The 25068-nt window shown below is 47.6% G+C and overlaps 1 protein-coding gene across 1 annotated transcript in view; it reads right to left on the reverse strand.

The window, feature by feature from the left end:
* Positions 1-2564: 2564 nt before the first annotated feature.
* Positions 2565-25068, reverse strand: part of LOC310771333 (NLR family CARD domain-containing protein 3-like) — a gene marked incomplete at its 3' end in the record, with an annotated part of 86021 nt that continues 63517 nt past the window's right edge. Inside the window, exon 4 of the mRNA XM_083663968.1 lies at positions 2565-2735. Within this exon, the coding sequence (XP_083520094.1) occupies positions 2565-2735 (171 nt within the window). The remainder of the gene's footprint in view (positions 2736-25068) is intronic.

Genomic DNA, 25068 nt, shown 5'->3' on the forward strand with positions numbered 1-25068 from the left:
TCTCTCACTCTACTCTCAGTGAAGGAGGAAGCTGCTGACGTGACGCTGTGGTTTTATGGGCATGACCACACCTCCACAATGCTTTTGGGCATAAACATGCCTATACGGAGATGTGCGGCGAGATGACGTGAAGTGCAGCGGGCCGACACGCCCACAATTAAGGCTTTGCGCGGCGCTATTCCAGCGCAAAACGGGCGGTAATGCAAAATTACCGCCGTTGGGAAGATAGAGCCCTATGAGTAATTATAAAAGGGCCCTCTCAAATCAAGCAATCTGATTGGTTCACAGCTGTGGTATTTAGCATATACCACAGCTAGAGCAGCATCCCCGAAACACTCCGCCTCTTAGAAAACAATTGGTAGCTACCTAGCTTGCTAGCCTCGAAAACTGTAGGCGATATCTTTTTTCCCAGGATGGTGAAGGCATGACCTGCCGCTTTCGCCATCCTGGGGAGAGAAAATATTGTTTTGAGTCCCTCAAACCACCGGTGCTCTTGGAAAGGAAAATGAATCAAATGGAGAGGAAGACTCATAACCAAAAGGGCATAAAAATGGCAGGCACTCAAGGAGGTTTGAAAATGTAAAAGGCTTAAATTGAATGGGCTTGAATCATTAAAATACACCAACACGTGTCGGCTTGCACCTTCTTCAGGGTGTGATGACACACAGAGAAATACAGAAAACAAACATTAAAATGTAGCAAGTCAACCAAATGACACCATCACTACAGATGCAATATTTTTTTTTCATTCTCAAATACACTACTGCCGCATGCGCTAGGACGTGTCATCAGTGATGTTATCTGGGGTCGTAAGGTGTTTCGGGTCTGTCAACATCATACACCCTCGCCCAGTAGACCCAGCCGAGGCCAATTAAGACCCCGACTCACGTCCCAGAAGCCGCTACGGATCAGCCTTACTACTCTATCTGCAACGTTGCCCGCGGGAGGGGTAAAAGAGAACCCAATCCGCTGCAATAGAGCTAGTGCTACGCCGCAGTATTGGCCCTTCGGTGCATGGAGGATCTAGGCTCTGTGGGTTTCTCCCGGCCGTGCTCCTCCTTCGTCTCACCAGACCCCCCTTATGTCAAAGGCAATCCAGAGGCTGAAGGGATGCCTCAAGGACGCCCCAAGAGGGCCTGTGCGCTGCACGTCATTTACCTGCGTCGAGCACCTCGCTCTAGCCTGGAGGACCCCAGGCCGCGCCGATCTTGCGCAGATTTTCAGGAGGCTAATCCGTAGCGTTTGTGGATTTCTCCCTCACGAGAGAGCCAAGATGGGGTGCTAATCCCATCCCGTACCGGGTTGCCGTCTCTCCGGCCGTCAACTGTCTCTCCAGGTCGTCACCAAACTATACTTGGTTGTCACCTAGTCTTTCCTAAGTGTCACCGGCCAGAGGCAAGCCAGGATTCTACATTCTCAAATACACTACTGCCGCATGCGCTAGGACGTGTCATCAGTGATGTTATCTGGGGTCGTAAGGTGTTTCGGGTCTGTCAACATCATACACCCTCGCCCAGTAGACCCAGCCGAGGCCAATTAAGACCCCGACTCACGTCCCAGAAGCCGCTACGGATCAGCCTTACTACTCTATCTGCAACGTTGCCCGCGGGAGGGGTAAAAGAGAACCCAATCCGCTGCAATAGAGCTAGTGCTACGCCGCAGTATTGGCCCTTCGGTGCATGGAGGATCTAGGCTCTGTGGGTTTCTCCCGGCCGTGCTCCTCCTTCGTCTCACCAGACCCCCCTTATGTCAAAGGCAATCCAGAGGCTGAAGGGATGCCTCAAGGACGCCCCAAGAGGGCCTGTGCGCTGCACGTCATTTACCTGCGTCGAGCACCTCGCTCTAGCCTGGAGGACCCCAGGCCGCGCCGATCTTGCGCAGATTTTCAGGAGGCTAATCCGTAGCGTTTGTGGATTTCTCCCTCACGAGAGAGCCAAGATGGGGTGCTAATCCCATCCCGTACCGGGTTGCCGTCTCTCCGGCCGTCAACTGTCTCTCCAGCTCGTCACCAAACTATACTTGGTTGTCACCTAGTCTTTCCTAAGTGTCACCGGCCAGAGGCAAGCCAGGATTCTACATTCTCAAATACACTACTGCAATAAAACAATAAAAATACAGTAAAACCAATGAGGAAACCACATGAGCAATACAGTGTTTTAGAGGAAAGAGCATTGGGAATCAAAGGAGAGAGAACCAATGGCTACATGTTAGGACTAAGGCCATGGCTATAAGTATGATGAGAGCTCCAAGTCCTCATTGAGACCAGGGTAACTGTTGCACCAGCTGAACCTTATTTATCTCTTATGTTAGGCTGTAAAGTCTACACTTTTTGTGACGTTGATGAAGGCACAGTGTGTTTTCATCAGGTCACAACTTGATTTAAATATAGAAGCATAACAGAGTGTGCAGTTCTCCATCTTTTCACCTGACGCCTTCTTCAGACAGTCTGCACCTCACCTGAAGTCTCTGGGTGCTCATCTCCACCTCCTGTGTTCTTTACATTAAATGTCAGCATGATATTCATAACATCTATTAATGAACAAAGAACTGACAGCATGTCTGACCTCAGAGTCTCCAGTCGACAGTGTGGACTCTCCAGTCCAGCAGACAGCTCCACTGCTGAATCTGTCAGCGTGTTTTGACTCAGGTCCAGCTCTGTCAGATGGGAGGGGTTGGACTTCAGAGCTGAGGCCACGACTTCACAGTGAGTCTTTGTGAGTCCACATTCAACGAGTCTGTGATGACAGATTTAATGTAGAATCAGTTATTATGAAAACAGAGCTGAGAACAAGCATACCAATAACTTTATGCTGAATGAATATACCTATGATGATGATGATGATAATCACAATGATAATAATCCTAGTCATAATAATAGTAATAATCATAATAACAGTTGTTTTAATCACAATTAAACACTTTAACCACAGCAGAAACCTGAAGTGAAGACGCTATCCGACGCCTAACATCCTCTTCTTCTAAATAAATGTAGTGGCCGCTTCCAAATGATTGCATAAAATCCACTTTTCTGTCTTTGAAAAACCAAAAATCATTCATCTGGAGCAACCCGGACATGCAGCGCATCATTACCGTGGGGACTCTGGACCACGTTCTGATTAGTTTTACTTTAGTTTATTTGTCAGGGGCCATGTGCAGAGATAACATTGATGTCAGAGAGAAAAGATGCTTTGCACCAGATTATAGCAAATTACTATTTTCCATCTGCAGTCCCAGGGCAGGTTGCCAGCACAAACAAAACAACAATACAATAAATAATAAATAACAAGGTACATAACAGATATCAACACATCTTAATTATACATATCACCCAGGGGGTGGAGTCACCCTCTCATTTCAGAGGGGGTGGACCATTCTCAGTGGGCCTCTTCCCTTTTGCATGTTTGGATCTTTTTTAGCCATATTTAGAGGAATATCTCATTTTAAACACACTAGTATTATTGTTTCTCTCACACACACACACACCCCCACCCCCCATTGGGGGGGGATTGGTTTTTAAATCACTCAACAGCCTTGCGCCTGAGTACCTGTCAGATATGCTTGTATAACGGCGTTGTGTAGGTGGTACTTGCAGCAACCCATGTTAAGGGCTTGCCCAGGGGTGGATACGAACTGCCGACCTTCGGTTATTCAACAATAACAATCAAGGAAGTTACATGCTTGTAGGCTAGAGAAGAAGAAGCGCGCATGCACGCACATGTTGTGTTGAACCAACCAACAACCAATACGAATTGTTTAATCTGGCAATAAAGAAATGTGAACTTGACATGCTATTTTAATAGCCTACTCAAAAATGCACCTCCCACTATACAGCAAAGAGAGGAGTCAATGTTTCTTGATATATGCCATTCAGATCAGAATAATTAGTCTAGTCATTAAGTTTGCTGATAATATTTCTATCATGTTAAGTCTGTGTCATGTTAACTGGTGTATTCAGAGCAAATAGGGAGATATAGAGCATTATCATCATGCTATATATCTCCCTCTTTGCTCTGAATGAGTGAGAAAAGGAGAAAATACTGAATAATTACATCACAACAGTATCCTAATGTTGATTTAAAATGAGATATTCCTCTAAATATGGCAAAAAAATGTTTAAAAAAAACGCCCTTGCGGGCCCCACCGAGAGTCCCTTCCTCCCAGCACCCCCTGCTTAAAATGACTTCCAGCGGCCCTGGATTGCTGTGCACTAGTGTTGCAATGGATCGATTAGTTGTCACTTCTGATCAATGCAAGTTCCTTTGCTCAATTATTATTATTATTTTGCGGGGCCTTTACAGTGTTGGAGGCCTTACACAAGCTGTGTAGTGAGCGTATAGGGCGGACCCACACTGAGTAAGCAACACAAATGCATGTTCAGTCAGGCAGATTTCACAAAGGTGGCCCCACAGTGGCCCTTTGTGATGGGTGGCCCACACACAAATCATACACACATAAGCACAATGTATATGTATATAATGTGTATATATATATATATATATATATATATATATATATATATATATATATATATATATATATATATATATATATATATAAAATCTGTACAGACTTTCAGGGCTATTGTGTGGTGGGCTGCGCACACAACAAATGTAAAAAATCGCCAATTAAAGTTTTTTTGTACTCCCGAGCAAAACAAGGAAGCCATTGAGCATTCACGAGAAGAAAATGTGGAATTAGCTGTCAAGGAAGTAAGTTGGAGTGTTCATCTTCCATATATATGATCTTTGTGTGCAACTACGTGACATACTGTAGGAGAACGCCAGCGCATCTGATGCCATCTGTCTGATGTTACACCAGCGTTATTTTCATTCATTTAAACATGCCTAAAAGCTCATGTCATAGTATTTCACTTCAGGCCACTGTGTGGGATCGTTTATCCAGCGTTGTTTGGGCAATGAAAAGGGACACTGCTCAAGGCCAACTGAGTTCATTTTCTCGATGTACCTTTCCCTCTCCGTTGGAGGAAGTGTAGTGAAATAATCTTTTGACAGTATCTAAAAAGAAAACTGTCCGAATCCCTGTAAAACCCCGCAAAACTATTTATATCTGATGAGAGTTCCTCCGTTCGCCCCGGTTTGTTTTGCCAGCTGTAGTTGTACGGTTTTTACTGCACCAACTACTTTGACACAATAATCTCCCTCCGCACGGGGTGCGTTCTTGACTGGATGACGGTGAATTACTCAAGCAAACTCGATACTGTCTTTTACCGTTTATTTCACACACACATTCATTCATACAGGCTATATGCTATGCTACACTGTGTACAGTAAACCAGTTCGGTTGCCAGCAGGTAATCGACTGTAAAACACAAATACACAGACACCAGCAACATTAACGACATGGTAATGGTATCGAGTGTATAAGACACATATCCGATCACGTTAATGGTAGCAACATACAGGTAATAATATTATTTATCACAGCTTTTCTCTTACCAGCTCCGCATACCACTCAGAACGACAACGAAATCAGATATGAGGATCAGCCGGTCGACGCATGCGCAACAGAGGAAACCTGACGTACCATTAAACGTAAACAAATACACACCCCACCGTTACACAGTATTAAATATGACCACACCATTAATCAAAATAATAACTACTTATAAAGATATGTTGCATCCCCTTACATATTAGATTTACCACCCCATAAAAGAAACAGTAATTATAAACATAAGACTAATAAAGTGCGAGTGACCACTACTACCGCACGAGGCCACTATTCTACTTCAACACTTTACTTTTTCGACTTCTCAAATAGCAGAAAACAACACACCTCCCACCTGGGCTACTGGTCATTGAACAAGTAGGCCACAATAAACAATTAACACAACGGTGCTGCTTAGAAGGAAAAAAGGGTTAGAAAAAATGCACACTATAACAGCACACTGAGGACAGTTCTGGTTCTACTGTTAGTGTCTCTTAGGCACTCTGAGGAGCCAGCGTGGCCCCTCCTTGTTCCTCCACTGGCAGTAACACCACCAGTCTCCTAACGTCCCTGTGGAGAAGGGAGGAAGGACACGGTCCCTTATCCTTCTTCGCCTGGCTCAGGCTGATGGGGAGACTATGGCAAGTCTTCACCTTGACGTCCCGGACAACGCCCTTGTCATCCGGACACGCCTCCACCACCCGACCCAGCTTGAAACGACCTCGGAGGGCGTTTTGGTCTGCGACCCAGACCAGATCCCCGACAGCGACATTTCTGGCCGGAGCATGCCATTTTTGTCAGACGAAAAGGTGAGGGCCAGCCAATTGACTCCAGCGCTTCCAAAACTTGTCTACCCCCACCTGAACAGCCCGTAGACGACTGAACGGGTAGGTAGGGAAGTCAAATCCCCCGGTATCGCCACTGGGCCCCGCTCGTCCCAGTAGCAAAGAGTTGGGCGTCACAACGTCCACAGTCTCATCCTGAACCTGGGCTCTTGCTCCGATCGGCCTTTCGTTGGAGAGGTTGGCAGCCAGGTAGAGGAGGGTTTGAAACTCCAAGGTGGTAAGGTCACCCTCCTCACCCACGCTGCTCAACGCTCTCTTCAACACACGAACAGCCGCCTCTGCTGCTCCATTCCGATGCGGCGAGTCTGCAGGGCTAAACTCCCACGCCCAGTCAGTCCCGGCCGCCGCTGCTCTCCCCTGGACATCCTCCTTGTTGATGCCCGCCAGGAAGCTGTAGAGATCCTCCAGCGCTGGCTTGGCCCCCACAAAGTTGGTCCCCATGTCGGACCAGAGCTTCTGGGGATGACCCCTCAAGGCGGTGAATCGCTGATATGTCTTGAGAAAGCCCTCAGTCGACAGGTTCTCTACCAAGTCTGCATGGACCGCTCTCGAGGCCATGCAACTAAATACTACACCCCAGACCTTCATCTTCGCCCTCCGCCTCGCCGCATCTCTGACCGTGTACGGGCCAAACAAGTCCAGCGTGGTGTACTCAAAAGGCGCGGCTGGTCTGGTGCGTGCAGGGGGAAGACTGCCCATTACTTGAGTGCCCAGCTTGGCTCTGCGCTTCCGGCAGTGTACACAAGAGTCAACCACTTGGCGGGCGGTCCTAGGGCCTTGTAACACCCAGGCCCTCTTTCTCCTCCGGAGGAGGGTACCGGCAACGCCTTCATGGTTGGCCCGGTGTGCTTCCTCGGCAAGAAGGGTGCTGATGCGTTCTTTGTAGGGGATCAACGGAACCCCGGGAATCTCCTCGTCCACAGTCTGGATACGGCCGCGGCATAGTAAAAGGCCCGTCTCATTATCTTTGCTCACAACGAGTCGGTTGAGAGTTGTCGTGGGGAAGGACACCCCTGCCTGGGCAGCGAGGCATAAGTCCTGAAACGCAGCCTCGCGCTCCTTGACTGTGAGCGCTGCCTCCCACCGCACTCGCTTACCGGTCCGAATCCCGGTGAATGAGAGCACGGCTCTGCGGACCCACCCCACGGCCCCACAAAGTTTGGTTAAGGTCCCGTACCTCGAAAGGTCCATCTGACCCACGAGAGCTGAGCCCCAAAATCTCCTCGGACTGCAGATATCAAGGGCCGACGACGACGACCCTGGAGCACCACCTGGAGAGGCCCCCATGGCACCGACCGGAGAAGACTCTGCAGTCGCACCTCCCCCAACGATGGCCCCGACTGGTGTTGACGACCTCTTTGCCTGGGCTCTTGTCACGACGGCAGAGAAAGCTTTTCTCTGTAGATTGCTCACGATCTCCCTGGCGCCGGCGGCCACATCTGCAGCAGATTTCATGGGCCACTCCTTTACTGGTCTGGTCAAGAACTCGGGACCTTTCTGCCACAGGGAGTCCCCGTCAAGCTGTTCAGGGGAACATCCTCTTGTGACTAGATCGGCCACGTTATACTGACCGGGAACCCACCACCAGTCAGTTACAGGTCCAGCCTTCTGTATCTCACCAACACGGTTAGCGAAGAAGGTCTGGAACCCATAACTCTCTCGTTGGATCGCCCCCAGCACAGTCTGGCTGTCCACAAAGTGATACCACTTTTCCACTTCTAAACGTCCATGCTTCAGCATGTGTCCCTTCAGGCGCGTGGCAAAGACGGCCCCGCAGATCTCCGCCTTAACCGCCTCGCCCTTCTGATCGAGGGGGGTCAATTTGGCTTTTGACTCCACGAGCCGCGTCTCAACCCCGCCCGGGGTCTCCCAGCGCAGGTAGAGCACCGCCCCATAGGAGTCACAGCTGCCATCGGAGAATGTAATCCCCCAGGGTTTACCCTCCCAACCCAAGGGTGTTATACTCCTAGGGAAAGAGACGGTACTCAACCGCGCATAGTCCTTGAAGAGCTTGATCGCCTTCCCGCGTAGCTCATTAGACAGCGGCTGGTCCCACGTATCCTTGGTCAATGTCCCGGCCTCCTGAAAAGCCCTCCGGACCAGAATGACGCCCTTTTGTTTCAGGGGCGTCACCAGGCCAAGGGGATCATAAAGTCCAGCTACCTGGCTCAGCAATGAGCGGCGGGTAAGGGGATCAGGTGTCTTCTCCTCTATGTCTTTCACGGTGAGGTCGAGCTCGGTGCGCATCTTCTTCTTCCTTGTGGAGAAGTTAATGGCCACCATCAGAAAGAGACTGTCTTCACTCACGTTGTAACCAACTCCCAGAGCCTTGTTGTCTTCTGCTCGAAGTTGGTTAGGCAACACGATAGTCTCTGGTTTAGCGGGGACAACACCCTGCCTCCCACCTTGGCCAGACCGCACCCAGGGTTTCAGGTAAAACCCCCCGGTTGCGAGTATGGCTTCGACCCCCACTAGGATCTCGCTCAGTCTCTGGGGGTCGTTGTGGGACACAAGGAGGTCGTCCACGTAGGCGTTGTCCACGATCACGCTTCTCTCCTCCACCATGTGGGTAAACTGCGGCAGATGGGCGGTTTCACGCATGGCTACCTGGGCGATGCAGCCAGCTGGCTTATCGCCCATGTTAACCCGCACCACGGCATAGTCCTCGATGTCCTCGGCCGGAGAGTCTCTCCACAGGAATCGGTGGACGTGCACCTCCTGCTCCTCCAGCCACACCGAGTTATACATCTTGGCTACGTCACCGATCGCCGCATGTAGCCCCTCTCGGAAACGAAGCAACACCGCCCGGATGGGGTTCAGGACGTCCGGGCCCTTCAGCAGAATGGAATTTAGGCTCACACCCCTAAACTCCTGGCTGCTGTCCCAGACAAGCCTGACCGGTGTGGAGACAGAGTGTGGGTTAGGTGCTGTCAGGTGGTTCACCCACCACACAGCTCCGCTCCAATTGTCCAACACAGTCCTGGTTAGCTTGACCGCGGCCCCCCTGGCAACCATGTCGTGCACCTGCCTGGTGTAGGCTCCCTTCCACACCGGGTCTTTTTCGAGGCGCCTCTCTGATCTCAGGAACGTCGCCTCGACAGCTTTGCGGTGTTGGGCAGGGTAGCAGGGTTCTCTCTCCAGGGGTACCTGGCGTCCCAGTGGGGCTTGTCACTGTGAGCGTCGCTCACCTTGAAGGTCAGTCCTCCTCTGATGATTTCTAACTCTCTCTCATCAGCAAGAGTCATCTCCTTTCCCCCAGGGGCACACTGTCCACAACGGCAACCACCGCACATGGGGTCGCAAGCGGCACCAATGCTGTCCCACTGCAGCCACTTCACGACCTCAGCATTGCTCGCCGCAGTGGTTCCGACCCCCTTGCTGCTCTTTAGCTCCAGGCAGTCATGGAGTACCTCAACTCTCCTGGACTCCGCCCTCATAGAGCATGCAAAGTGGGTCGATGAGTGACACGCAGTCACTTCAAAGTCCTCGAACAGTTCTGGGTGCACGCCGCTGACTGTCTTGCCAAGCGGCCCGTCCCACAGCACCAGGTCTCCGCACCGCATCATCCGCTGGGGTGCAAGACGGCCTTCTCGGGTACTGATGAGCAGCTCAACATTTTTTGGGCGGATCAGCTCCCCCGGTTTGACAGCACCCGGGAAGAACCTCTCCAGACGCTCCGAGTCCACTGCTTTGCCCATCTTGGCGATCTCGTCTAGACCAGAGCATCTCATGGAGCCGCCACGTCCCCTTCTTTGTTGCTACTTTTATGCTCACAAAGTACCTTTTAGTGTCCACTCTCGCCTCCATTCCGCCTACACCATACACAACCAGTGTGATTGGTTCACCGGTTAGACCAAGCCTCTCTGCTGCCTGGTGAGTTATGTAATTGGTGTCAGAGGCTAGATCAATTAACGCTCCGACCCAATCTCCTCTCTTGGTCGTAACGTCCAGCAACATCATGAGGACCGGATGTTCCTCCGGTCCACAATTGTCCACCTGGCCGGCACACACCGTCGAAGACACTTTATTGGTGCAGGCCTTACGAACAGCTTCCAGCTGCCCTGGAGACAGACCGAGGCCAGCGAATAGAGCCTCCTGCTCTTCAGTCGGACCACGGGATTCTCTCCTGTTCTCCCCCTTAGTCTCCTCCCTGGCAGTGTCTCTTTTGACTGGTGATTTAAGGCACAGGAAAAAGTGGTGATCTGCAGGGGCGTCGCCCTTCTTACATTCGTCTTTGCGGCACAGAAAGTTATTTTTGCACGGCCCGTCACTTCCATGGAGATCCAAGCATCTCAGGCAAGCTCTTGCCTTTTTTACTTGGGCCCTCCTCTCTGACGGGTTGGCCTTTTTAAATGTCTTACAGCGGTACAAACGTCCAGTATGTCCCTCTTCACCACACACGGTACAAGGACCCCGCTGTGATTCTCCCTTGGTCTCGCTCGCCGTGGCCCTGGTAGATGAACGCCTCTCCTGCAGTCTGTCCCCCGGTCTTTCTCTTGGCTTTTCGCGGGGTTGTGCATCACCCGCCCTGGCGAAGCTCGACCGTCGGCTGGACTGTAGCTGCTCTAGCTGCACCAGGACAGTCTTCTGGTCCCTCAGGAAGCGCCATAGTTTGTCAAACCGATTGCGTGGGTTGACATTGTTAGCAGCGTCGCACCGGTACAAAAGCCACCTCTCCTTCATACTGTCCGGCAGCTTACTTTCAAGTGACCGGATCACCAGCTGATTTTTTATAGCGTCCTCACAACCCAAGTCTATAAGGTCCAACAGTGCTCTTTCTACAGCTTGAATCAACTGCAACGCCTCTCTTGGTTGGTTGTTGCGCACAGCTGGTAATTCCTGTAGTTCCAATACGATGTCGTCCGCTATTTGTGAAACGTCCCCGTAGCGGTCCTCCAGGACCCGGAATACTTCACCAGCATCACGGCAATAAGACAGTCTATGCTCTTTTTTCACCAAGTCACTGATGCTGTCCAGTAGGTGAAATAGCATACACTCAGGTGAGCCTGTGGGTTCAGCTAATGCTTGGAGGGTGCTCCAATTACCTTTCCAGCGCCAGTAGCACCTCCTGTCACCGGTGAATTTCGGCAGGCTAATGGGTGCGAGCGCAATCCTAGGACTGTAGGTTGGCGCGTGTGCTCGCCGCGCGCCGTCTGGTGGCACAGCATGCGCCCCTCGCTGCTGCTGTGATCCAAAGGACTCGGACTCAAACTTCAAGCCCAAGGACCGCAGTGGGAATTGGTCTGGCGATGGAAGCTGAGGAGAGCCCGGCGGTGCGCCCACTTTTTGCTCTCCCTCAGGTGAGTTAACATTACCATCCGGTGCTCCGCCGTTGCCTGCGCCGGTTTGAATAGTGGGCGTGACTACGCTCACACTCTGTCCACCATCACTGTCCACAGGACTGCTGAGTTTAATAGCGGTGGTCGCCTCTCCACCGCTCTCACCACAAACACCACCGCGCTCCTCACTTTTGCGCAGGTGGTCAGACAACGCAGCCATAGTCACTTTTCTTTTCTCCTTGTTTTCTTTGTAGCTGTTCCTGAGGTTAGTCAACTCCCCTTCAGGGATGTAGTCGGCCCAGTCCCGCACAAACTCCTCTTGTGCTTCGACTCTGCTCTCCAATGTAGTGCGCACCGAAACATACTGTTCATAAGTCATTACTTGCTTCTTGTACGACTCGGCCAGATCAAAACTCTGCTTGAGATCGTCTTTTAGACTGTTAAACAGGTCTGTTACACGCAGCCACACTGCCTTTTTGAGGTTTAGATCAGTTTCAACATACTTCTTGCGGCAGTCAATCAGCTTTTTCTCCACTGCTGCTATATCCCCCGCATAAGCTTCTGTTTCCTCCTCTTCCATGACAGCAATGTAATCAAAACTGACATTACATAGCTCATCATAATCATCCTTTAATGCTTTCAGTTCAGATGCAAGCTGTTGCTCTGTTAAATGCTCATAGTTGAAAGCAACAGCATTTGCTCTCCTATTGAAAACTCCCTGTGAGTGGGAACGCTTCTTCTTCCACTCTTCCATACTGCTTGTCTTTGTTGATGTTGTGCTTGTCGCCACGGCAACGATGACACACCTAACACGGCGGCTTCCGAACTTCCGGTTTAGCCGACGGCAAGTCACTTCCGGTCAACGTTAGCTAGCGGCTAGCTAACAGTTTGCAAGTTAGCACAGTCAATTTTGCGACGATCGGCTTATTCTATACCGATCGCCTAAACATACACCACAAAGTCACTCGGCTGCACAAGCAATATCCACAGATACTCCCACCGATGGCTTGATCGATCCAGTAGCGTCGTAGAGGGGCCGGGCGCTCCTCTCGCTGGTCTCAGCGTTGGCTTGGGATGCTCCGCCTGGTCCGCCTCGGCGCTAGCTTGCGACGCTCGCCTGTGTTGACACCGTCCTTCCTCCGCTTCTCCTTCACGGGGACTGGCTTAGTGTCGATTACTGTACGGTTTTTACTGCACCAACTACTTTGACACAATAATCTCCCTCCGCACGGGGTGCGTTCTTGACTGGATGACGGTGAATTACTCAAGCAAACTCGATACTGTCTTTTACCGTTTATTTCACACACACATTCATTCATACAGGCTATATGCTATGCTACACTGTGTACAGTAAACCAGTTCGGTTGCCAGCAGGTAATCGACTGTAAAACACAAATACACAGACACCAGCAACATTAACGACATGGTAATGGTATCGAGTGTATAAGACACATATCCGATCACGTTAATGGTAGCAACATACAGGTAATAATATTATTTATCACAGCTTTTCTCTTACCAGCTCCGCATACCACTCAGAACGACAACGAAATCACATATGAGGATCAGCCGGTCGACGCATGCGCAACAGAGGAAACCTGACGTACCATTAAACGTAAACAAATACACACCCCACCGTTACACAGTATTAAATATGACCACACCATTAATCAAAATAATAACTACTTATAAAGATATGTTGCATCCCCTTACATATTAGATTTACCACCCCATAAAAGAAACAGTAATTATAAACATAAGACTAATAAAGTGCGAGTGACCACTACTACCGCACGAGGCCACTATTCTACTTCAACACTTTACTTTTTCGACTTCTCAAATAGCAGAAAACAACACAGTAGTCGTCAGGCAGTGCTTCCTTGTATTTTCCCCCGTCTTGGGCATGGCTTCTGAATGATGACGTGTTTTGCAGTGTCTCTATAGGATAGTAATCCCTTGCGTCAGCGATGACTAAAGATATTTTCTACTTGGTGTCACCAACCATGGCCACGCCCCCTTGCACATCGCTCCCCTTGAGGGCAGCATGTGGGGTATATAAGGCAGGCGCGCACATCGATCTGCTCCCAACATTTCTTCACCAGCAAGATGACTACTGAGAAGAACAGCAGCTCCGGGCGGCGCGGGTGCCAGGCCGAAGCGCCCGAACTCTGGCTTCAGGCCTAGCATCTGTGTTTGCCCATGAGTGCCTCCTACAAGCCACCGACATGAACCTGGAGGAGGGGTTTGTCATCCTCTGACTTCGCCTGCCTGCATTGCAGAGAGCTTCCACACGCTGAGCTTGTGAGCAGAGTGGAGTTCTTTTCCAGGAGGGGAACCACTCTCCACTGGGCTCCACTTCAAGACAGCCTGGTCCCCGTGCTCCTGCCTGGCACCTCCTTCTACAACAAAGAAAACCCACCCCGCCGCTGGAGAGAGACGCTGTTTTCCTACGGCTCTCGGATAAAGCACACAAGAGCGCCACTCAAACTCGGGCTGCCCAGAACAACATAATCGTCCTGGCCTCCTCCGCCGATTCCCTGCAAGACTGGAGCAGCGAGGTCCCCGCCCAGCTGGTGGGAGAGGTGGTGGCATCTCTTACGGCTATCATGCAGTTGGCCCAGGCGTCAACAGTAACTTCCTCCTGCACCATGGCTTGGACAACTCAGATCCAGAGGAACATTTGACTCGAGAGCTCCATCCTGCCACAACAGCACCAAACGCTGGTGGAAGGGCCGATAACCCCAGCCGGCTTATTTGGCCCGTCCACACAGGCGGCTCGGGATGAGCTCCACCTCACCGCCATGGAGGGAGAGGGAGCAAGACCGGTGCCATCGCCCTCAAGAAGGAGGTGTGCCGGGGGAAAGAAGAGGGCTTCTTCCTCCTCTGCAGCTCCAGCTCCAGTCCCGCTGAGTCCTGCTCAGATGAAGAGGATGGAGCAGCTCAGTGTCCCCGCTATCCCATCTCCTTCTCCCCGGTCCTCACCACCAGCCAAGCAGCTCAAATATCAGATAGCAGTGGAATTTGATATAAAGCCTAATATCACCCGCCGGGTAATAAAAACACTATAAACCCCCTCCCTCTTAAAACTAAGATATCAGAGATAAAGTGTAATGTGTTTTTTAATAGTGTACAAACATTAACGGCTTCGGCTCCAAAGCCCAATTCTCCAGATGGGGCTGGTGCCGTTCAGAAAGCTGGTTTGTCTAAAACACTTTTTGAGTCTAAAACAGGAAAATAATTAAATAAAACGTTTCCCGCTGGACCACAGCTTTATAATAATAATAAAGCTGTGAAAGAGACTCGCGCCTTTAATACAACATCACAAAGCTGTGTGTGTGTGTGTGTGTGTGTGTGTGTGTGTGTGTGTGTGTGTGTGTGTGTGTGTGTTAAAGCTTGGTGTGACTTCCTGTAAGAGACCCGGGCCGGCAGCTCCACACTCGGCTTCACCCTGGATGGGAGGCCGAGAGGGCCTCAAAGGTTTTACAGCAGAAAACCTCAGACAAAAGCAAGCCTCCTGATTGGCCTATAACTTGTGAGGACGCGAAAGACTCAACCTTTCCGTTTCTCCCCACGTGGGCTCACTCTGAAAGAAGTGAGATTCCGGCTCGCACTCTCCCCCCTCCTCTCTGGGACGTCAGTAACCACACCTACTCCTCGCTCTCTGTCCTATCACAGGAGGGGAAGCCTCGCTCTCTGTCCTATCACAGGAGGGGAAGCCTCGCTCTCTGTCCTATCACAGGAGGGGAAGCGGTGTTTGCCTAGGTGGCCTCATTCAAAAAGAGATGACTTTTCCTCTCTCACCTGCTTTACAACAATACCAGAGGAGAGACAGAGCAATCCTACAAGAGATAACACTCTCACTCTCTTTCATAAATGAAGCCTGCGTTAGTTCATTCAAGACATGATGTCATAGTCTACGCCCCAGCTGTACCAGCTGACAGCCTCTGTTTGGTTCACCGTTTAACCAATTCTCCAATCACAGTCATTCTCACAACAAGGCGGTCCGTTTAAATAGGGCAGCCTCTCACTCACTGATCTGTTCCCCACTTTGCTGGATCCTTGCTGGATCGTGCGGCTGCTGGCAACGCTTTGCTAATCTCACGCTGTTACTTTCATTGCTGCCGTGCCGAGTTTGGATGTCAAATCTAGCCAGGTATGAAGTTCAGTAGGATTCTTTTTTTTTTTTTATACTTTTTTTTTTACATCATTTTTGCAAAGATATGTAACAGACATGTAACAGGAGGTCAGGAGAGGTCACAATATACACAGCACATCACTTTGTACAATACATTTTGACAAAAAGAAAAAAGTGAATGTAAAACGGGGTACTGGCAAGAGTCATTTCACTTAACAGGCTTGTCCAACGTCTGGCCCAGGGGCCGGCAGGACGTCCCTGGCAACCTTTGTCTTAGAACAGTCCACAGACAGGCTCCAGGCAGAAACAGTGAAGAGGCTGATATTCCACATCGTCCGTTCTGTCCCCCACTCAAGAGGGCCCAGACATCTCCGCTCTATGAGTTAGGAAAACTGTCCATTTGTACCAGAGTGATTCCCCTTTTTCTTTTTGTAACCTCAGACTAAAAGTTAGTTGCTCCATTCTGTGCAGTTGTTCTACAATGTTTATAAACATATCCACCGGGGGGCGGTGCTTCTGAAGCCAGCATTTCGTGATGGCCTTCTTGCTAGCTGCCAGAAATATCTTCAGGAGATATAGATCATTTCTTTCGGTATCCTCAGAAACTAGTCCGAGGTATAAGGTGGGAAAAGAAAAGCAAACATCATAGCCCAACGTGTCAGAGATTATCCTCAACACCTCCTTCCAGAATAGCCCAATGTCAGGACAAGACCAAAATATGTGGGCATGGTCCACCATTATTGCCCCACATCTCCAACAGGGCAGTGGAGTCCCCATTTGTCTAGATTTCTGTTTTGGAGTGATAAAAAAGCGAATTATATTCTTCCAACAAAAGTCTCTCCATGTCAAAGAGTTTGTGGAAGTGGTTTGAGTTTCCCAGACATTGCTCCACATGATTTCTGTTATATCTGTTTGCATTTCCCTTTCCCACCTTTGCTTTATGTACTCTGTAGAGTGTTTATTCAGAGACTGAATACCATGATATAATTTACTTATGATACCCTTACTACTCGCTGAGTTATAAGCATCCATGAATACTCTGGTTATCATTGACACTTCCCCGGTGTTTGCATCTTTAATGTTAGTCCAGAAGTAACTGCGAAGCTGAAGGTATCTAAAAAAGTCTGATTTGGGGTCTAAGTCATATTTCTGGTACAGGTTTTGGAAACTATATATTTCCCCGTTCACCACTATTCCACAGAGTGCTGTTATTCCATTTTGAGACCATCTTTTGTATCTGGAGTCCATAGAGGCTGGTGCAAAACCCGGGTCGTATGCTGGCCAGCTGAGTAACTTAATCTCTCTTTGAATCCGAAATCTCTTGACCACTTGCCTCCACACTTTAAGTGAGAGGTTAACCCATGGGTTTGAAGCCAGTGTCAGTTCCCCTATCGTGTTAGGGTGGCCGAGTAGTGATTGAATTGGAGTCTCTACTAGAGAGGTTTCAATGTTTTTCCATTTTGCCACATATGTGGGATTGCACCAGCCTACTAAGGGTCTCAGCTGGGCTGATAAATAGTAGTCCATCAAACATGGAAGGGCAAGCCCCCCCCTCTCCTTTGGTAGTTGAAGTGTCGTATATTTCACCCTAGGTTTCTTATTGTTCCAAATAAAACGTGATATATGTCTGTTCCATTCTCTAAATTGTTTGGGGGAAATCTCCACTGGAAGAGCCAGAAATAAGTATAGTAGACGTGGTAGGATATTCATCTTCACCGTTCTAATTCTGTTACCCAGTTCAAGTGGGAGGTGGTCCCATCTGTTGAGGTCATCATATATTTTTTTATTAATATAATTATAGTTAATGTCGTTTAGTGATGATAGTTCTTTTGGTATAAGTACACCTAAATATTTTATATGTGGGGAGTGCCAATTAAAATTATATCTATCTTTAAGTTCTTGTGTGGGGGTATAATTAAATAATAGGGCCTGTGTTTTATGCATGTTAATGACATACCCAGAGTATTGTCCATATGCTTTCAGAATGTTCATCAGCAGTGGTACACTGGAGCCAGGTTCCCTGACTGTGATCAATACGTCGTCCGCATACAGAGATATTTTATATTCTTTCCCATTTATGTAGATACCTTCTAAGGTTGATTCCTGCCTGATTAATTGGGCCAGCGGTTCTATGAAAAAATTGAAGAGGAGGGGACTAGCCGGACAACCCTGTCTGCAGCCCCTTTGTATGTTTATAGGGTTTGATAGGCTACCATTGACCTTGATCCGTGCTGTCGGGGATGTGTAGAGTGCTTGTATTGAGAGTATGAATTCCTTACTAAATCCGAATCTGTTCATAACTAAAAATAAAAATTCCCACCCAACAGAATCAAAAGCCTTTTCCGCATCTAAACTAAGCAAAATTGAGCATGTTTTGTCTTTCTTAATTTGGTGAATAGTGTGGAGGGTTCTCCGGATGTTGTCATGTGTCTGCCGATCTCTTATAAAACCTGTCTGGTCTTCGTCTATTAAGAGAGGCATCACCACCTCCATCCGTTTAGTTAGTATGGAGGCATAGAGTTTGCAGTCAGTGTTAAGAACACTGATAGGTCTATACCCTGAACAGTCAGTCCTGTCTTTCCCCTCCTTTGGAATGACCGATATAAAAGCCTCCCTCCAGGATGGAGGTGCAGTACCTTCTTTCAAAACATGATTAAAACAGGTGTCTAGTAGGGGGAGTAGTTTGTTTCTCATGGCCCTGTACCACTCGGGGGGGAAGCCATCAGTGCCTGGCGATTTATTAGAGTTAAGGTTTGAAATTGCCCTATCGATTTCTTCTAAGGTGATTCTGGAGGTTAATACTTTATTGTGTTCTTCACCAATTGAAGGAAGATCTAATGAGTCTAAAAAATGTTCAATTGTGTGTCGGTCAGTTTTGTCTACTCGTGTGTAAAGGGATTTATAATAGTTTTCAAAGGCTTTCTGAATGCCCTCACATGTACTGGTCATTTTATTGGTACGGGGCTCTTTGATTTTATGAATTGTTCTATCTGCTTCTTGTTTTCGAAGTCTCCAAGCCAGTAGTTTCGCAGCCTTTGGGCCTGCTTCGTAAAACCTCTGTTTCATGAATCTTAATTTCTTCTCTATTTCTTCACTAAGTATTTTATCAATTTCCTGTCTGATTGGTTTCATTTGAGATAGAATGGAGGGGTCCTTACTTTTACTGTGAGTCTGTTCCAAGTTTCTAAGTTGTTTTTGTAGATCGAGTAGCTTCATGTTTTTAAGTTTCTTAAGGAGTGAAGTCCTAGCTATAATGGATCCTCTGAGGACTGCCTTAGCCACATCCCAAAGTATGATTGGGTCGACATCACCCGTATCATTTTCGGTCATATATAAATCTAGGCGTGTGGACATTTCAGCTATGAACGCTTGGTTGTTTAACATGCCAGCGTTTAACCTCCATATTGTGTTTTTCTGTTTATATTCTAATTCTATCGATAGGTACACCCCCGAGTGGTCTGAGACGTCCCTCTGACCTATTTTACAGTTCTTTACTCTGTGCATGTCTCTATTGTACATAAAGAAATAATCGATTCTAGAGTAGGCATTATGCCTGTTTGAGTAGAAGGTGTAATCTAGTTCTGATTTATGTGTGTCTCGCCACACATCTATTAACCCTAGGTCCTGAAGCATTCTGATGACTCGTCTCTCTACAGGGCTCCTGTTTCTAGTCTGAGTAGTTGTATCTTGTCTAGGATGGAGGAGCAAGTTGAAATCTCCTGCGCAGATAAGGACACCATAAGTCTCTGAGGCTATCAAATCAAACACCTTTTTAAGAAAATCTACATCAGTTACAGGGGGGGGTACATACACATTCAATAGGGTAACCTCCTTATTTTCTAGTTTACCCTTGACAAGAACAAATCTGCCATCTTTATCTTTTATTTCTGAGATGAGTTCAAACTTAAGAGAATTTGAAATAAGAATGGCCACTCCCCTCTTTTTGCCATTTTTGTAAGAAGAAAAAAAAGTATTTTTGTAACCCAGTTTTTTTAGTTTTTCATGCTCAGGTCGAGACAGATGTGATTCCTGCCAAAAAGCAATGTCTACCTTCTCTCTTTTCATTTTTGCTATTATTTTGCTCCTCTTAATTGGGTTGTTTAGCCCGTTTACATTCAAAGAAAGTATGTTATAGTACAAACCATGCATTCAGTCCACTCCAAGAACATTGTGTTGACATCCAACTCCTGACCTCAAGAAAAAAATAAAACACACACACAAGTATTACACAGAAACTGCAGGAACTACAGTGAACACTAACAGGGTTGACTCCCATCACAAAGGGTAGAATACACCTTTGGTAGTAAGGGGAACAGGCCACTGGGTGGGGCCCCTCAATCAAGAAAGGGAAAAGGAAGTGGGGTGTGTGGCTCGCTCTTCAGCAGTAAGCAAACAAACATTGGCCTTGCTGCTGTAACTTGAGTAGGGGGGGGGGGGGGGGGGGCTTGTCTCCTCACAGCGCAATCACAAGAGAGCCGTTAAACTTACTCGGGTCATGCTTGTGGGTGGGTGGTGATACCTCACTGATCTACGTTCAGCCTCTCTCGGATTTGTTGCTGACGCTTTCTACTCTCCCGTCTGCCTGCGGGGTTCCATGGCATGAGATTCTGCAGGATTTCTTCTGTTATGCTTGAAGTCGCGTTGTGGCGAAGGGGCTCATCAAGGACGAATCCGCGTTTGGTCAAATCCTCCGCTGCTTGCGCTGCGCTGCTGTATGTGGCAATCCCGCTGTTGAAATGGACGCGCATCCGGGTTAATGGGGTTTGGAAGCGGATGCCTTTTTCCTTCAGTTTCTTCTTTATCGGGATGTACTCCTTTCTTTTCTTCTGGACTTCCTCCGCATAGTCGTGGTCAAAGTACACACGTTTGTTTTGAAAGAGAGTATCTTTCTTCTTCCAGGCCGCACTCAAGATTTTCTCCTTGACTGTGAATTTTAGAAAACGCACCACAACAGAGCGCGGTGGTTTTCCCGGTGGGGGCTGTGGGGCAAGCGATCTGTGGGCCCTTTCAATACCCAAATCAGCCGTCTGTCCGGGACCTGGTGTGAATCCCAGCTCTGTCTTTATCAAGTTTTCAACCATGTTGATGACAGACGTACCCTCTGCGTTTTCTGGTATCCCAAAAATCCGAATGTTATTACGCCTGGAGCGGCCCTCCAGGTCGGTGACTTTATCTTGCAGCGCCCGCTGGTTATTAAGTAGCTGGACGAGGGTATCCTTGACATCTATATCCCACTTTTCCGCGTCCACCATTCTGTCTTCCATCTCGCCCATGCGTTCGACTGCTCCCTGGATTTGCCCGGTCGCGTCTTGTAGTTTCAGGTTAATGTCGGACGTTAGCTCCTCCATTTGCTTTTTCATGTCTTCACGGAGACTGAAACGGAATTCACCGAGTTCTTTCTTTACCTCTGATTGGAGTTCAGACATCCCCTTTGACATAACTTCACCCATTATTTTACGGATAGAATCGAGAGTGAGGGCAGAAGTCTCTCTTTCTTCTCCAGTCTCCCCCGGGCCGCCATTTTCTCTTTGTACTTCATCGTCCGAGCTATTTCCATTCTCCGCCGTATTACCATTCTTCTGCGATCGAGTACTAGCACCCTTTACTCTTTGGGATTTATCCCCTTTCTTTCCGATATCTTTGCTCATGTTTTAATGTTCAAAGTTCTTTGAATTACGGGGATTTCACTAGGCCAATGCTGGAGCACTCAAGTTACGCTGCCATCTCGTGCCTTGCGCCACCGGAAGTCCCAAGTTCAGTAGGATTCTTATGCTTGTTCATTGCACTTACTGTTTCTGGAGGAAGGATCTCTCATGACGATGAAGGGACCGGAGCTCCTCCATTGATAAAACCGGGAAAGCATTAAGATCCCCAAAGCGTCTAGCCAATATCTCCGCATCCTGACTGGGGGCAGCCACGAGGAGCTGTTAAGTTGTGCAAACACTTTCCATCTCCACGCACAAGTTTTCAAGGAAGAACTGCACTTGCTCTGCTGTTTCTCTTCTGCTTTAAGCGGTTAGCTCCCCTGCTAAAGAGCAAGTCTCCCATCATAAACGTTACGCCGGATGAAGTCCAGTCTGTTCTTGCCGCGCCGATCGTCCAGTGAGAGGCATGTGCGCTCCAGGTTTTGGAAACTCCCGTCTCTTTTCCACAAAGAACAACTTCAGGCCATGGCTGCTGGCTATGCTACTGCTAGCAAGCTATCGCTAAACACGACGGTAGCCGGAGTGCGCCCCTGAGTGATGTCACTTCACCGATAAGGACGCTGGGAAATGTAGTCCCATCGCTGCGTTTCTTCATTAAAAGCTGAGTATTCAGTTGTGTATGCTATCATAGGTTCAAGCATTCAGCATGTTGTGTACTGTTCCAGCTGGTGGCCAAGCGCCTATATTCTTGTAGTGGTTTAAGCTATTCTGTTGATGTCGTGTTTGTTCTGACTGTTCCTCAAACAGCAAAGCCAGGGCTGTCGGCTTCTGCTGCTAGCAGCTAACGTTAGCTAGCATCAACGTCAGGTACGGGTGCCCTCCTGAGTGACGTCACCTCACCGACAAGGACGCTGGGAAATGGAGTTGCATTGCTTTCATGGCTGCGTTCTAAAGTTGAGTATTCAATCAAGCATAATTTCATGTAGCCTGGTGGATAAGCTACTATGTTGGCATGTTGATCTATCTGTTTGCTAACAGATTGATTTCGGCAATATCAAACCGATGTTTACTGGCAGGTATTCATCAGCACAACGCTGGCATGATGTAATTCTTATTCTGCTATATTATCTTGTGCCACTCTGAGCCCCGGTGCACTCTGGTGGCGTCTTATTGTAACTGCATCAATGCAAATCACCTCACTGGATGGTTTTTCAGTGGTTGTAATTCAAGCGCAGCTCAATTTCAGCGATTAAGTTGGAAATGCTTCTTAACCATGTTCAGGAATATGCTTTATCAATATATTCATTGGAAGTGATTGATTTTCATAATAGGGTTTTTTCAAATGAAACTTGAATTCCGTCTATAAAACGATAGATGGATGGATTAAGTGCTTTGTTATGTATTCTGGAAATTAGTAAGCATTAAATAATTCTGATCAAACCATTCAAAGTAATATGAAGCAGCTGGTAAAATATAAAGTAATGACTTACATCGTTGCTGCGGGTATAAGGGATATAAGCTTATTTTACATTGAATTTACAGTAACAATTAAGACGTGTCGATATAGTCTGAGTCCATAAAATTTGGTTGGTACTTTTTTATAACTCTAAAAAAAAAAAAAAAAAAAAAAAAAAGCTGCATGAACCTTTGGTGAGAAATAATTGTGAGGATTATCGAGTTCAATAATCACTCGGCTTCATCCAAGCTCTTGTAAGGATGATTGCTAAGCATATGTGCGGCTGAATTTCACGTGAAGCTCGATAAGCTTTACATCTTGGGCTACGGCAGTTAGTCCGATGCAAGGGCGCGTGTTGAGCACAAGAAGCTCAATACTCTAAGGTATAACTCATCAGTTTTATATTACAACACAAGTAAGGGGTGATTCATGTTTAAGCTCCAGAAGGATTTTGGGATAATTAATATTGCTGAGTATGGCAACAGCATTTTAGTACATTGATCTGTCTAAGCAAATAATATCAAGAATCGTAACAAAGTCAGTCTGCAGGTTTAGGTTAGCTGAAAGTGATGTTAGAGGTCGGTAAAATCAATTGTCTTTATCGTCACCTATTTTGCTGTAACAGTAAGATCAAATAAAGCTAAAAGACGATACTTTGCAATTCTAGACTAAAATCTCATCATGTTAAAAGTCCTAAATCCACTGTCATTTAGGAGTCTCCTCATATAGGAGGGGATACACCTGTAGGTGACCTGTATTTCTCCACGCGACATCTTGGGACGGCCAGTCTGTTATAGAGTTCCTTGTCTGGTGAGTCCTCCTCCCTGAGGACTGGAGTATGAACAAGATATTCGACAACAAGCTAGCGGCTAGTCCATTTCTGCTGGAACACATTCATGTTGAGGATGGCTCCTCTCGCTATTGTTTACTAGTTACATCATGGCATGCTGTCATGAAGGTCAAAGCTGGTAAAGTAACTTGGACATCTATAGGCCATTGTTTGGCCAGCACATGTTAAAGTTAGAAGGGATTCTGCTGGATAGGATAAAACAGTGGAACTTCTCAGATAACCATCTTGGTTTAAGTTAATCATGACTCTGCCGCTGACCTCTATCCTTAGTTATTTTATGTATGTTTAATCATTGAAGACAGCTGTCAATCAGGAGGAAGTCAAGTCAGTTTTTTCTCAGTATTATTATAGGTAATAGGGCTATCATCACAAACATTCAATTAGCAGTTGATATTCATGGTTCTCATCTGCGGTCATTGCTGTCAGTTGCAAGAAATAAGATATTTAAGAATCTCTTTTCAATTCAGGATGTTCCATGAGCCAGAGCGTGCATTGCGAAGTGCCAAAGACGGGATGCCGGCTGCCGCCTCAGTGAAAGCAAAGCTTGGTATTTCTGCACATGGAGTATAGTTAATTAATATCAAATATATTAAATGCAGCTCATTGTTTATAGTTTATAGTTTCATTCAATATCTAATATGGAAATCGCAGCTCATTATGTTCTGCCATCGGAGAAAGTGTTCAGCTTATATCTGTGCCAGGCTTATCTCTTCATAGGTAAAGTCATTTAATGTGTAAAATATTTCTCTTGGATAAAGATGCTGTGTCTTTCCGATGTTCATTCAAGGGGTAGGTCATGCTCGCTTAGCTCTCACTTGAACAAGAAAGGCTCTCAGTACCCAATGAGAATAGCAGAATGCTTGTTGCTTCTCATAGGTAAAGTGCATTTAGGGTATGCAACAGGCTAGGCTAGGCATACAGTATGGTTACTCTTGGGATGACCCTGCTGGTGCAGTACTGCTGCTGTTCCAGCAAGTAGCACCTGCTGGTGCAGTACTGCCGCTGATCCAGCAGGAAGCAAGTGTGTTTTGGGGGATTGATTTTATTTGACATTATAAAATATTCCATTGCTGTCCCAACCAGTGACAAAATACTAATTTTCTTATTCACTTTATTTTTAAACAGACAGGGATGCTAAAGGCTCATCTGTTATCTCTCAAACTAATACTTGATCTGTCTATCCTCTAAGATTCATACCGCATGAGATCCTGATGTGGGGCAGGAACTCTGTTCCTGACTTGAGTTCGAAGGGAAGGCGACCTCCCGTTGCCGTCTCCTCTGCAAATGACGAGGACTCCCTCGTCAGCTGCTCTCTTCACTCCTGCACTGGCACGTCTACCTCTGCAGCTGAGATGTCTCAGCATCTATTCTCAAAGCAATGGGACATTGGTCTTCTGCACCATTCAAACG

This window comes from Poromitra crassiceps, assembly GCF_964638095.1.
Source record: "Poromitra crassiceps genome assembly, contig: HAP1_SCAFFOLD_532, whole genome shotgun sequence".
Lineage (NCBI taxonomy): Eukaryota > Metazoa > Chordata > Actinopteri > Beryciformes > Melamphaidae > Poromitra > Poromitra crassiceps.